Below are 15,060 nucleotides of genomic sequence, written 5' to 3'. Positions count from 1 at the left end.
TTGTTAGGGTAGTATTCCTTCTGGGTTTATCTGAATGAGGAAACTTCTTTTAGAGCTTCTTCTTTTCTCCAACCACATGATTGGTAGCTTTATGATAATAAAATCATAAAAGCCATCATCTTATGTATTCGTATCCAGCACTACATTTTCTGGGTATAACTGCAACATACTGTATATTATATATATATATATATATATATATATATATATATATATATATATATATATATATATATATATATATATATATATATATATATATATATATATATATATATATATATATATATTTATTTATTTATTTATTTATTGATTTATCTTATATATATTTATTATTATTATTTTCATCAATAAATATATTGATTTATATTATCAGAATAGATAAATCAACAACTGAATAAGCACTTAATTAATTTCAAATGCTGACACAAGCCTCACACTATTACTCCACAAATAAGGGCTTTATTTTGAAATGTGTACCCGGAAGCTGTAGTGGGCTATACTGGCGTTAGCTTGACGTTGGTAAATCCTCTTTCGTGAGTGGAACGGGGAATACCGAAGTGCCATTCAAGCTGATGTGATTGACCCCTGCGAAAATACGGAAGCCCTTTAACCCAAACAGGTACCCTGCTGATTAATATAATAACGGTAGGACTTGTCTGGTGGTATCATTTCTGTGCAACGATAATGATTTCCATGCAGGCTGCGTTTACTGGCACTGACTGAGCTCTGTGGGGGTCTGTCAAGACAGAGAGGGAGAGAGAGAGAGAGGCATGCAGGATGGCTGTTGATTTGTTATTGCAATTAGTGTGAACACGTTGATCCTCCTGCACCATTAATGGCATGTCTTAAAGAAGAGGATTATCAGAGGACTCCACTGCAGACGACTATACACTCGCTCTTAATGGTTGATAAATGCAAGAGGACATCAATTATTAAGACTATTCTTTCATAAAGGTTTTCAATGGATTAATGACAGCGCATACAGGCACAAGGCAAGGGCATTTGATAAATTGTTTATATAATCCTGTTATAATCCTATAGCCCATAGATTTAATAGGATGCTGTAGAAATCACACAAATCACAACAGTCAGTCACATAAATTGTTTTGAAGTATTGTTAATATTATATTTAAGAATATTTTTTGTACTCTTTCTAAATGGATGTGAGGGAGTTTTCTGTGTGTGTGTGTGTGTGTGTGTGTGTGTGTGTGTGTGTGTGTGTGTGTGTGTGTGTGTGTGTGTGTGTGTGAGAAACAGAGAGGGTGTTGGGCATCCTTCCCAGTTACGCCCAGGCCACCTAGAATAACACTGGCGTAAGTTCACTGGACTCCATTCCTGCACTCCTCTCACCACTGCCACACTCATCGCTAATTTTCTGTTTGGCAGCACTACAAATCGAATGGTTGCAGAGCAGGAGCGGCTTAGTTTGTTTTTCTTTTCACTTTTTAGCTATTGACAGAGAGGGCAGAGCCCCCTGGCCTGTATTATTCGGCGATGTGATCATTTGTTTGCTTGCAGTCTGTGTGCTAGATGTTTTGTTGTTTAGGCCAGCTGAGCTCTGGTTCCCACATGGGAGCAAAGCCACAAGGGCAGCTCAAGCATGCCTCTACAAGAGCAGGACATGTACTCACACATGCACACACACAGTGACACAAACATGCACACACGCACAGCTGATGTTCCACATCATGGGTGCAACAGTGTGACTAAATTATGTGAACAGTTAAATGAGTATTTCATAGAATATGAGCACAGGAAACGCATGTCAAGAATCGTCCTGTCATTTTCAGTTGCAAATGTTAAACATTAAAGATTTTGTGCTTCATGTCTGTTGACACATGACTTGGAGTGCTTGTAAGGGCACTTATCATGCAGATCTTCATAATATTTTCAATCCCAGCAACACATTATTGACGATGACTCAGCATCACTGTTGGACTCCGAGGTAATAACACACATTCCACGTTTTCATATTCCAAAACAGTCATCTCGTGTCTCTGTTCCCCCACGGTGAGTGCGTGGACAACATCTGTTGGGTCTTGCCCGTCTTGACACCATTTTGAGAATGACAGCTGAGTGGGAGTGTGCTCGGATGATGACAGAGCAGGAGTCCAAAAATAGCCATGGTCAATCACAGTTTGCACGGCTCTGGAAATAACCACAGATGCATGTGGGAGCTGAGGTCATTGAAAACGTTTTGTTTTTTTTGTTTTTTTACAAATTTCCCTGTAAATTCCCACAAATTTAGACTTCGAAGTTTCAGGGAGACTTGTTTTTCTTTGTAGTCTTCTACATGATACAATTGCACATATTCAAAATGGATAAAGCTCAAGAAAAAAAAATCTGACTGATGGATTTTAATTAGTGAAAATAGGGCAGGGAAGCCAGAACCTGTTCAGTGCTGAAGGGCAGATTGATACAGGGCGTTAAATGTCAACAGACGGGTTTCACCTAAATCTCTGCAGCAACACAGCTCTGATCACGCTCCATGCTTGCTCCAAGTGGGATGACATTTGAATACAGCACTGTCCTCCCTTGTGCCATAATTACCCCTCTGAGTGTGTGCTTTTTGGCTACTGTATTGCACCAGTTCAAGAACACCCTCAATTGTGCTTTCATTCCGTTGCCCAGTTGTCCTCCTGCAGTATTTTGTTTCTTCCGTGTCACTGGTGTCGCCTGTACCCTAGACTGAGATTAAAATAGATTAATCGGGGATTAGGTCATAAGATAAGAGGAGGGAGGGATGTATTGAATGAGTGCATGTGTCACTTTCTTCACGTCAACACAAACCGCGGATGCATCCATGTGCGCGAAGCTGCCCCGGACAAGCCGCTCAAATTCTCAGCGTCTCTGCTATTCTCCTCAAAAGAAAATGGGGCGAGTGTGCTCATTTGTGCCCTTGTGTGTCTGCGCGCACTTGTGGTAAGTGTGCGCCGCTGTGTGTTCCAGGCCCTGCTATGGTGAGCCGCGTTAGCGATGACGGATGTGGAGGCGACCTATGAGGACTTCATCGCCTCTCGACGGTCCGGCCGCAGGAACGCCATCCATGACATCCAAGCAGCCGCTGGAGGGCAGGGGCCAGCCGACCTGTCGCAGAGCCTGGCGCAGCTCAACATCAACAAGTCAGGTGAGGGGCCTCAAGGTAATCACAGCACATGCTTTCACAGTGTCCACGGCAAACAGCTAAATATTGCCTGGTGTGTACATCTATGTATTAAGTCAAAAAAATGTCCTTGATGGCCACCGAGGGAGAAAGGGTATACTGAAAATGAAAGCTGAACTTCACTCATAAATGTGCTTTCCTTGATATCACTTCACTTCGCTGTCCAGAGTCGTGTACGTGCACTAAAAGGAGACTTGTTTTTTATAAACTGATATCTTTATTTCTCTAAAAAAAAGTCTGGGAACCATTAGTTTATGAATCTTCTTCTTCTACCTTGGTGACTTCCGTCCCTGCCGTCTTCCGGGTGACCTGCTCACTGAATCAACCGTCCACTTTTGCATCGCTGACTTGGTACTTGCGCATTAATCTGACTGTTTGCCTCTCTCTTTTATGTCAGGTGATGAGAGCGAAGATGCCGAGAAGAGCCAGGACTCTCCAGCTGAAGAAAAGGAGACTCAAGCTGAGGGCAGCTGAGCAGCGACGGGCTGCTGACATTTGGGAACTCAAACAGCCCCTTCTTCTCGTCCACCTGATCCCTGAGTGCTAGGCCTCTCTGTCTGGCCGGGTAAATCTAATCACTGTGAACAGACACAGCAAAATCCTCTCCTGCCACCATCCAGCCATCAGGAAGTGATCCCTATGGCAACCACAGCGCAGTTTCCCTTCTGCACTTGGGGTTGTTCCAGTTTCCTTAAAAAGCCTCCTTTTCTCACTGCCTTCCCGTCATGGCTGCTGATGCGGGATTGGATGTGATGCACGACAAACGCAGCGTGACGTCAACAACCACAACCAGCCTTGTGTGACTGACAGTGGTCCTGAGAGGAGTGGAGGGAAAAGAGGCCGCTCAGGGTTTTTGGGGCAAGCTTAAGTGTATCCACTGAATTAAAATTTTGTCTCACCCCCCCACCACCTTCGCCTTGAATCAATCTCCACTGATGTGGCTGAAACTCTTCCAGGGAACTGGGGACAGTGATTGGATACCTACTCTTCCTCTGCTCCTCTTACATCACTCAGTGCTCACTTTTTTTCAGTATCCCCTTTGGATCTCGCTCTATCCATCTATTGGACTTTGTGTGAGCTTGCTGGACATTATCTCACAACTGCACCCGAGTGTTTTTAACGTGACGCTGAACATCTGGGTGGAGGGTGGCGTTGTGTGTTTTGTTCATACTGTCAGGTGACATATGGCAGATTTGCTTGGTACTGCTTAATTTACGACATGAACATTTTGCAAGTTTGTATGCAGTGAGTCACTGAATTAATGAGTTAAACCTTCATTATGAGGTTGATATTGTAGTTATTCAGGAACTAAATCTGTTTGGTTATATTATTGTATATCATATTTAAAGGTGCAATATGTAAAACGTTAAGTTCAGAACATTCAAAAATGAATTTTAATCAACAGAATGATCTCTATATGTTGTGTAGAAGAGATATCTGCTGAGGTTCACATGCTAACCAACTAGCCATGGGTCTGAAAACCTATTTCTCCCGCTGGCCCAAATCTCCTGTACAAGCGGTGTAAACACCCACACTCCTGTCATGGGCCAGCTAGCTGCACGGCTAACTGAGCTAATGAGCTAACAAGCTACAGACATGGATGCATAAAATAAAGACAAGATACTCTGGTGACATGTTGCCCCTGTTTGAGTGGGGGATGAATTCAAGGTGGCCATTTTTTATTTATTAATTCTATTTTTTTTTTTTTTTTACATATTTCACCTTTAAAAATTCCACTTGTCTGCAGCTGGCTGGGAAGTCTTGAGCCTTAGTAGAGTGTGATGGAGAGATGGACGCTGGAGTGTGTATGTGTATGTGTGTGTGCGTGTATGAGGATATGGTTCAAATGTGGTTTACAGTGGATATTGAGATAAATGATTGATTCCCTGCTGGAAATTAGGAAAGTTACGGGACTGATTGTGCTCAAATACATTAGTGTGTTATTTATCATGTATTTGTGATATTTGTTTATATTAGAGGTATGTTTAATACCTCTCTGTGTTACGGGGTGTCCGTGAGAATGATGCTGGGATTGTGCAGACTGCTCATGACTTTTGCATTTCCCCTTTCTCTCGTCAGTCAACCTTTTATTTTTACACCCCCCCCTCTACTGTGATGGTTGCTATAATACACTGCCTGTTCCTGTTGTACCAGTCAAATTTATGGAAATGATCTCTAAAACTGGGACAACCTGGGATTCATATAACACTGGCACAATGGTGCATTGAAAGTAAAGGTGTCGTGGGCTTTTTCTACATTGTATTTAGAGGTCCAGAGGAGCTCATACACTGAATCAGGTATCAGTGTGATTTAATGACCGGCACTGTTGCACTGCAGGCACCTAGAGCTCCCACGATCACGTTGTATCTTCCACGTTGTTACAGCTCATTCATGTGTCATGTCACCCTGTTGTCAGTGACTTTACTATACAATGCCCCCATACTAAGTTTTGTAACCTTTGTAAGTGTTGATGTGCAATTAAACCTCACCTGTGAGAAATGGTATCGAGTCAGGACATGCATGGTGTTCTGTGGACAGAGGAGAGGGCTGAGTAAGATCATTGTCTCCCTCTAGTGGAAATGTTCCACTAAATGTTAGTATCTATTTACTGATAGTTAATAGGTCATTCCTGCTCTATACTGTTGGATGGGATGTATATTGTAAATGTTGACCCATGTGATAGGATTGGTACTCTACAATCACAGCTTACTAGTTAAAGTATAACTAGTACAAAACAAGCTATTTACCCATTAAGAGGCACAATGAGGATAACTCACTTCCTAGTATGTAGGGCAGCCTCACTGGCCTTACATCATTCCTTAGCTACTGGAAGGGAGACTTTGAGGGCGCTTTATCTGAATCAGAATCAGGTTTATTGCAACATGGAATTTGACCCACTGTTCTGGTGCACAACAGTAAACATCCCACAATGCAAAATTGCTCTGGCAGGGTCACAAGCCATCTAACCCACCTGCACTCTACCCATCTGTGTCACGTGGGCTCAGTTTTAGTGGAGTTGTCCTTTAAGGAATCCAGCCATTCTCAATTTCGTCATTTACCTCTAAATAATGTAAAATGAGTATCGTCTCCAACGTGGAACGGAGAAGATAGGGACAGCTATGGTCATACAGCTGACTGAGATATGGCAGTGTCATGGGCTATATGTGTCCCGTGGTCTGGCTACCAGATCTGGACTTTGAATCAATTGCTCACTGCCAAATGTAAGTAGGTTGTGTGGCTTGTCACTAGGCCAGAGCAAGTTTTGCCATGTGGGAGAGCGAGTTAAAAATTTGGGATTGATAAAATGAAAAAACAAGTAAAGAATTCAAAACTGACAGTTAAGTATGATCGAAGAAATACATACAATATACCTAATCTCCACTACTGTGATCTGACTGCACCACTGATATTTTCACATCTGTAGGGAGCACATGAAGAACACATTATTCTAATCATTCTATACATCTGTTTTTATTAAGCCTTTCCTGATTAAAATAGATACTGTGAAGTATAGGCCTATGTAATGTAACTGATAGTATAGTGCATGTGCGTAGTTGTACAGGCCTTCATCACAAAGCTCACAAAGCTGCAATGTGCCAAAGATAAAGCAGGAGCAGATCAAATGGACTTTGCATAAGAGTGAACTTACTTATATATACAGGCTAAGAGTGATAAGACATGTGTTCACGTGCTTAGCCAACAGATGATAAAATGTACTGATAGACTCACTTACAGAAAATAACTATGATTGCTTAACTTAACTTCTTTATCTTAACTTCTTTTGAGTCACCCTAACTCAAGAACTCGAATACATCTTCAGCTTGAATTTCTTTTCTTTCTTTTTTTTTAATGAAAAGGAGGTGCACAGGTACAATAATGACCAAAGCAGTACAATAGAATAATGGAGACTACATGACAGTAATATATATATACAAGCATAAGCAACATTTTGATCCATACGAAATCAATAAATCTGCACGTGTCTTAATAAACATCTCAAGAAAAATCTGTTACTGTTCACTATGAAAGAGACGGGGAGACATGCATGAATCCACGCACGCCCTCATTGCGCTTTTGTTTAAACTTATTCAAACAGTGTCACGTGCCAGACAGCACAGTTTTTTGGGAGGGTGTTGCGGACACGCTGGCTAATTTCCTTGTGGGATGAAAAATCCATGCACGCCATTTTGCAGCTCAGCATTAATGTATGCTCGTCCTACTTCTTTAAATGTTCTGCCGTCAAGAACCACGATGAAACCGGGCTTGCCTGGGTTGACAACTGTTGCGAGAACCACACCTGCAAATAGAAAAGGACAAGGTGTTATCATTAAAGATGTAATCAATCAGTGGGGGGGTCTTATCTTTTAAGCCCGGTATCCCTGAGAGTTTGTACCCTGGCTGATATATAGTATCGTACATGCACCACGCACATCACACAGTATTCTCACCATCGTCCTCTGACTCTCCATTTGGTCTGGGGATGAACACAGGCTCTGATGGCCAGCAGTTTTCCTCACTCCAGTAAACCCTTTCCTTGGTTTCTGTGTCCAACTTTGCAACCTACAATAACCAAAAAGTTAGAAATGTTTTAACTTAGATTGTACAAACAGGTCATAACAAAGCATTAAGGGTCCCATCTTGTAGAAAGTGAGTTTTCCATGTCTGTTTGCTTGTATAGCAGGTGGCATATAAAACACTTTATAGGTTTCATCATGCTCAGTCCATGACAGCACAGCCTCATTCAGAAGCTGTCAAGACTTCTGTAAGGTTCTTATGTCCCAACTAAACAGTCATCACCCTCTGCCATGCCCCAGAACAGTTGCAAAAACACCAACAGAGCTGATGCAAAAGATGGTAGGTGCTGCCTGCTCAGGCACGTGAGAGCTGACCAATCAAAACAGGCTGAGCTTTTCAGAAAGGGGGCCTTAAAGAGACAGCAACGTTTAGACAAATTAGTCTTTTTAACAGTAAGGCATGTAAAGATTATCGAGCAGCTGATCAAAGTAAAAACTCATAAAAAAAACTCTTTTCCTTGTATTAGGTTGGCTGGCTTTAGTCAAAGTGTTGGGTCAGCGTCACTGATCATTTAGTAACCAAGGAATTCTTATTCAGCAGGAACCCTGTGCTTCCCAGTACCACTTAAAGTTATCAATCAATATAAGCTGTAGGTCTTTGAAAAGACACACACACACACACACACACACACACAGGCACAGGAATAACAAGCAGACTCCACACTTTGCTAAATTTAATCATCAAATGACTGCAGTTTTACTTTTTCAGCACATTTAAGTCATATTCATGTTCCTCATTCTTGCGGTCGAAAGGAGATGTATAATAAGTAGTGGGTGACATTATTGTGTCACTAATGTCACAAATTTAAGTTCTTATAGCAAATGTTTGTTGGGAATAAAGTCATTTATTGATTACATTTAATTTGTTGTTGAGGAAACGAACAATAAACGTGCTCTAGGTCAAGTCTGACGTAAATGTGCAAGGTCTCATCTTCCTGAAGGAAATCCTAGCAATAACTTTCCTCAGCATGATGTTTACCTTTTCCTTTTGGTCATCCTGCCTTTTATTCACCTGGGTATAAAACTGTGTAAAGCCAACATCTAATCACCATTAAAAATTTCAAAGCTCTCTTATGTTCTCGGGATTCTGCGTCAAGCGGGAATGATAAACAAAATCGAATTGTTTAAACCAAGACGTTTCCTTTTTCCTTCCTCTTTGCGGACACTTAGCATCTGGACCGGATGCCGTGAGATGCAGAGGAAGCTCTCTTTCAAAGTAAAAGAGCTTTGTTGCTCAAAGTCTGACTTAACTTATCGCTTCTTTGAATTGTTTCAGATCCCTAAATGTATAAGTGCACCCCATGGAAAGGATGTGTGGGTATTAGAGCCAGAGCCATAAAATGCATTGTTGGTGCAATTAGTGATTCAGACATTAACAAAGTGTCCTTCTGTTTTGCCAAGTGGTAATTCTCAGTTCTGCAATTTGCTTCCTACCTCTTAAAAAAAAAAACAATGCAACCAGGAACATCTGTTTCCCAATTGCCCTGCATCTGAACTATCTGCTCTTCAACAGTCTGCACGTTCCGGGTTTCTCGTGGCTAACAACCATAATGAGACTGTCAGAAATCACAAGAGGGATGTTCCCACTAATTTAACACAATAGGTAATGTTACCATTTGTGACAACGCAGAGTCCTCCACACCGCTTCCGTAGACAAACCGGTGCTTCTTGCCGTTGAAGTCATAATTTATTCTGGGTAATTCGAAACCTGGTGGAAATGTTTTAAAAAGACAGAATTTTGTATGTGCACAAACAAATCAAATACTCTTAAAAAGTGCAATGTTGGTTGAAAATAAAATTATTGACAGAATAATATCCATGTATTGTATTGCACATCATGTTAGCATGCTCACCAGCTAGCCACAACCTGTTCCTGGTAGCTGCACGGCTAAATGAGCTAACTAGTTCTCCTACAGTTGGTGGGAGTTAGCATTTAACCACAATATGCTGAGTCCTCTTTGTTTTGAGTGTGAATATCAGTTTATACGTCTGTGAATGTAGCTGGTCTTTGCTTGTTAGCTGAGTTAGCCAGGCAGCTAGCTGGACCTCCAAGGGAGTGTTGAAATTAACCCCACTTACACAAGAGTTTTGGACCGGTGGAAGAGAGAGGTTTTCAGGCCTGTGGCCAGCTGGTTAGCATGCTAACTTCAGAAGATATGTCTTCCTGTTAGAGTAGCAGTGGTTTTACCTTCACAGAGCACCTCGGCCTGGCACAGCAGTTTGCCTTCTTTCTCCTTCACAGCACTGGCTGTTGTGTATTTGAGTTTCACCAGGTCCTCTCCAACAGCAATGCCCTACAGACAAAAAGGAAGTGTTAAGCATTAAAGGAGACATCTTCTTGAATTTCAAGATGAATAAATTGATTAAAATAAAAAATCCTACCTTGTCTGAGTGGATGGGAAGCGCAAATCTTTTGTAGCCTGGTTTAGAGTAGGCATCGTCGTGTGTGTTTGTATTCAATTTGCTCAGGAAGAACATATCGTAAAGGCCTTTATCTTTGTAGGCGATGACATCGAAGACCACATGACCGTCATCCTCGTATGCGTTCACGTGATGGTAGACGACCATTGATCCAGTGTAGTACTTTGTCTCGACCTCTTTGCCTGTCCTTCTGTCTATCAGGTGGATCAGTGTCTGTAAAAGAAACAGAACATTTAGATGACGGCACAGCGTGACACTAGGAGAGGAAATTAAAATCTACAGTCCATCATACTGGTAGACTCAGAAACAGACACAGACAGCAGTGATCCCTCACACTTTCATCGGGGCAGTATTTCATGCAGCTCGCCCAGTTGACACCCCTCATGTACGCAGTGGCCATCTTGAGGATGTCCAGTTTCAAAGGCTGCTCGATGAAGACGAAGTAGTTGTCAGTCATGCCGAAGCTGTGGTAGTAGCTGGGCGTGAGCAGCGAGCGGCAGGGAATGGAGCAGACCACCTCTGCATTCTTCAGCACAGGCACATTCTTGCCTTTGTCTGAAGGTTTAAAGCAAACAACAACAGAAGACATCAGTTAAAGACAAAGACACCTATTTTGTCAAAACATTTTATCAATATTTTTTAAAAAATGCATCAAAAGTTTCAGTTAATCATTTGCACAGGGCATTCGAACCCTCTATAAGAAACTCTGACTATTTAATACCCAAAAGGTAATGTGACATGTGTCGGTATCTGAAAGTAAACAGTTATGAAGATGCATTTAAATATTTCTGTTCACTTTCACAGAATGAACTAATCGACCCAGGCACATGAGCCTCCTGTGCTGGGGTTCATACCTTTCTCTGCAACAGCAGGGACTTTGAACAGCAGGTATTTCGTCTTGCCCTTCTCTGCTATTGAAGTTCCCATGTTGTAAGCATTGCCCTCTTTGTCATAGTGTGGATGGGATGAAGCCAAGTTTACCGGCAGGTACTTCAAGTAGTCCACCTGTGTGAAACAATTCAGCAACTTGTGAGTTCTTAAATGAAAATGTTTCATTTGAACCAGGTGTCAATAGGGAGATCAGTTCAAGAGCGGCAGACGACGTTACCTTGTCCTGAGTTTCTAGGGTCACAGGATCAATTTTGCGGATGTAGTTGGTTTCAGAGGTGGCAAAATAGTCGTTCCCGTATTTGATGAAATTGCTTGCCCCGTTATCGGTGAAGTCAGGCACCGTGTGGTTGAGAAAGGTTATAGCCCTGAGAAGAAGACAGTTTTAGGAACGATCAAGCAGCCTGACTTCCTCACAGTCGGAGTCCCCTGGAAATGTGTGGGTCGTTTGCAAAGCCACAGCAGTCAGGAAGGTGAACAGCAGGGGCGTTTCTCCATCACAAAAGACTAATTATGCTAATACTGGAACACCTAGAAGAGCTTTTTGCAATGTTAATTGACTAACACTATTTATTTCTTGTAAAGTGGTGTCATTCAAGTATCACAACTAAATAAGCTGACACTACTACAGTAGTTAAATAAGAGGAATAAAACAATCTTAAATAACATATATTAATATATAATATAAAAGAGCTGGTCTGATTAAATTAAGAGCACGCATACTTGAAAATGAAGTTCTTGCTTGGGTCTGGGTATGCCATTGTCCCCATCTCCGACACCACTATCCTGTTTGCAGCCATGTTAGCCTTATAGGTGTCACTTCTAAGAAATCTGCTCCTGTGGGTCACTTCACCTGTAAAGACAAATAAAACTCTTTAAATTTCTACGTATAAGTTGTCTTTTTCAACAAGCTCTGCTCACTGACACTGTTACAGACCCGCTGTTAAACTAACAGTCAGTTTCCTTATTTTGGGAGAAAAGTTAGAGGTTAGAAATACAAAACCAACCGTCTTTGAAGTTGAAGCTGTGCATGATGGCCATCCCATCGAACCAGTGATCGTAGCTGGTGTCCCCGACTGAAAAGATGCCGGGGCCGTTACGCAGCAGTGTGCCTTGTAGCCAGCGAGGAATATTCCCTGTGTGAGAAGAAACACAGAAAAAAAAACATAAAACACACAGCTATGTCACCAAGACAGTGCATTTTCTTGTTCATTCAACAGTTAAAACTCAACCTACCTTTTACATCTGCCTTAGAGGGCTCCGGCCTCTCCTCTGCGTTCTTGGAAAAGTCCATGGTCATGTATGCAGACCAAGTAGTGAGGAACAAGCAGAGGTGTCTGAATAAATACTGCAGGCCGACAACAGTGGAAACCACTCCCCTTAAAGTTCCACTGTGTCTTAGAGAGGGAAGGGGGAGGGTAAGAGGGTTGTTAGAATCTTATCTCTCATATTAACATATCTCTCTGAGCATAGAGGTGACTGTTCTCTGTGACGATCTCACTGAAAATATGCAGCCCAGCTCAGTTCAGAGAAAAAGGTTCAACTTTGAAAGCGTACTCTGAGTCAACTACCGACTGATAATTTCTTATCCGTTCCGAGGTTACTTGGAAATTTCATTTATTCAGAATAGGAAAACTGACTTTTCCCCCCAAGATCATGTTTTGTATGAGCCATCTTATGAAAAATGGGATCAGCCTCCCCCTGTTCTCCTACACCACGCTACAAATCTGACATCATTCTGAGCAAAGGACAACATGTGAGATTCATCAAACTGGTCCTGAGTGATGGTGGTGAACGTATTGTTTTGCCCCAGAAAAGTGCAGAGCTTCTACCAGCCTCCATGAATTTACATGTGCATGGCAACAGAAAAAATGTGTTCTATCTCATATCAAACCACATCTGTAATACATGCTGGTCTGATTTAAGGGGCTACATGGCTTAACGCCACCATCTGTACTTTCTCTTATGTGTTTCGTTTAAGTTTTTTGCTTTCTACTTTTCAGATTTAATTGCTTTTCATTGGGGCACTTGTTAGCAAAATTCATGGTTCCAGTTACCACAGCAAGTCGTCCAGGTCCTGAAGCAGCAAAACAGCCCCAGACCATCACACTACCACCACCATATTTTACTTTTGGTATGATGTTCTTTTTCTGAAATGCTTTGTTACTTTTACATTAGATGTAAAACTTTTGTCTTGTCAGTAGTATTTTCCCAAAAGACGTAGGGATCATCAAGATGTTTTCTGGCAAAAGTGAGACAAGCCTTTATGTTCTTTTTGCTCAGCAGCGGTTTTCATCTTGGAACTCTGCTATGCACGCCATTTTTGACCAATCTCTTTCTTATGGTGGAGTCATGAACACTGACCTTAACTAAGGCAAGTGAGGCCTGCAGTTCTTTGGATGTGGTTGTGGGGTCTTTTGTGACCTGTTGGATGAGTCGTCGCTGCGCTCTTGGGGTAATTTTGGCAGGCCGGCCACTCCTGGGAAGGTTCACCACTGTCCCATGTTTTCGCCATTTGTGGATAGTGGGTCTCACTGGATAGACTGATAGATCTCAGTCACTTCCTTTCTCATTTGTTCCTGATAGCTTTCGAGGATCCTTTGGTCTACTTCATTTTGTCAGATGTGTCCTATTCAAGTGATTTTTTTGACTGAGAACAGGTGATCAGCAATCAGGACTTGGTGTGACTAGAGAAATTGAACTCGGCTGTGACAAACCACAGTTATGTTTGAACAGGGGGGCAAACACTTTTTCACACAGGGCCATGTTGGTTTGGATTTTTTTCCCACTTAATAATAAAAACCTTAATTTAAAAACTGCATTTTGTCTTTTCTTGTGTTATCTTTGTCTTATATTTAAACTTGTTTGATGATCTGAAACATTTAAGTGTGACAAACATGCAAACAAATTAAGAATTCAGGAAGGGGGCCAACAATTTTTCACACCACTGTACATTGTCAAATTCAACCTTTGAACATTTGAACCATTTTTGCTTTGTGTTTACCTCTTCCAGCACCTTTGGCTTCTCTGACTACATTTCATAATGTGCAATTCACTTTTATTGATGTGTATCAGTTTCTTGAGTTGAGTAACACTGCCTAGATATAGTGTTATTGAATAGCCTGGTTATACACAGCATGAAAACAAAAAATTGGAACTGATTAGAGTCACATTCCTGCCAGGAGTTTCATTGTGAGTTCATTCTGATCTTAGATCTTAAGCAGTTTCTGCTAATTGAGGTTTAAATGTTACTTTAACTTACATCACTGGATAGCATCCTAACCGAATGTAACCCTCTGCTTTTTAATCCTTCGCTATCAAGAACAGGTTTTATTGTGCTGAGTTATTTTTCTAGGAAGGATGTGCGATGTTAGCGTAGCAGTGCTGGGGTTGAGTCTGTTTGTTCCCCAGAATAGCAGGCATAACCTTGACGCAAGTGTACCTGTCCTGAGATGGCCGGAGGCAATTTGCAGGTTACGTCTTACCTCTTATCTATCGGTGCTCAGCGCTGCTCTGATGGTCCAGTTTTCTTATCAACGCCAAACAAGTTCCATGAAATCATCCTCAAGCCCTGACAATAGCAGCAGCACTTTGCAGAACTCAGATCTCCACCCACTCAACCATCAAGACATGACACTTGTGAGAATTTCACTAAAGATTAATTTCTTCTATGTCATTAACAACTTGTTACACAAGGGATGCTCCCCTTATTTATGAGTGCTGCAGTGGCATGTTGCTTCAAAACTTTACTGAGATTGTTTGAAATATTAATTGATACCTGACTGCTGCAATGGGAGCGGTTCAGTCCCAGATATGTCCCTCTTGGGCTTGCTGAAAAAGTTACGGCCCTGTCTTATTCCACAATCAAGAGTTATGTCCACTGACAACTTTTTCAGCTTGAGATCAACAGGGTAAACATAATCCCTAGTGGAGGGAAACATATAGTGTGGTGCCATAAAGTGTTAACAGATAATATTTCAATTAAAGGTTGAATGGGTACAATAAAACAGT

At 41.6% G+C, this 15,060-nt stretch overlaps 2 protein-coding genes across 3 annotated transcripts; one reads left to right on the top strand and one right to left on the bottom strand.

Annotated features, from left to right (window-relative positions):
• Positions 1-507: 507 nt before the first annotated feature.
• pkia (cAMP-dependent protein kinase inhibitor alpha) lies at positions 508-7,098 on the top strand. Of its 2 annotated transcripts, none has more exons than XM_037078496.1 (3): positions 508-622; positions 2,931-3,130; positions 3,564-7,098. In XM_037078496.1, the coding sequence occupies exons 2-3, from the start codon at positions 2,980-2,982 to the stop codon at positions 3,638-3,640; spliced, it is 228 nt and encodes a 75-aa protein (XP_036934391.1). In that variant the 5' UTR covers positions 508-622; positions 2,931-2,979; the 3' UTR covers positions 3,641-7,098. The 2 variants fall into 2 exon arrangements, with proteins under 2 accessions (XP_036934391.1, XP_036934392.1); XM_037078497.1 differs by having other exon boundaries at positions 512-622; positions 2,953-3,130.
• bco1 (beta-carotene oxygenase 1) lies at positions 6,993-12,440 on the bottom strand. Its single transcript, XM_037078493.1, has 11 exons — positions 12,286-12,440; positions 12,057-12,185; positions 11,773-11,902; positions 11,270-11,417; positions 11,016-11,166; positions 10,496-10,716; positions 10,123-10,374; positions 9,929-10,034; positions 9,354-9,448; positions 7,615-7,726; positions 6,993-7,463 (listed from the first exon to the last, which is right to left on the bottom strand). The coding sequence occupies exons 1-11, from the start codon at positions 12,347-12,349 to the stop codon at positions 7,315-7,317; spliced, it is 1,557 nt and encodes a 518-aa protein (XP_036934388.1). The 5' UTR covers positions 12,350-12,440; the 3' UTR covers positions 6,993-7,314.
• Positions 12,441-15,060: the final 2,620 nt, after the last annotated feature.

This window comes from Acanthopagrus latus, chromosome 19 (genome assembly GCF_904848185.1).
Source record: "Acanthopagrus latus isolate v.2019 chromosome 19, fAcaLat1.1, whole genome shotgun sequence".
In the NCBI taxonomy this organism is placed as follows: Eukaryota; Metazoa; Chordata; class Actinopteri; order Spariformes; family Sparidae; genus Acanthopagrus; species Acanthopagrus latus.
Note: the sequence above shows the minus strand (reverse complement) of the source record. Positions and strands in the feature narration are given on the sequence as shown.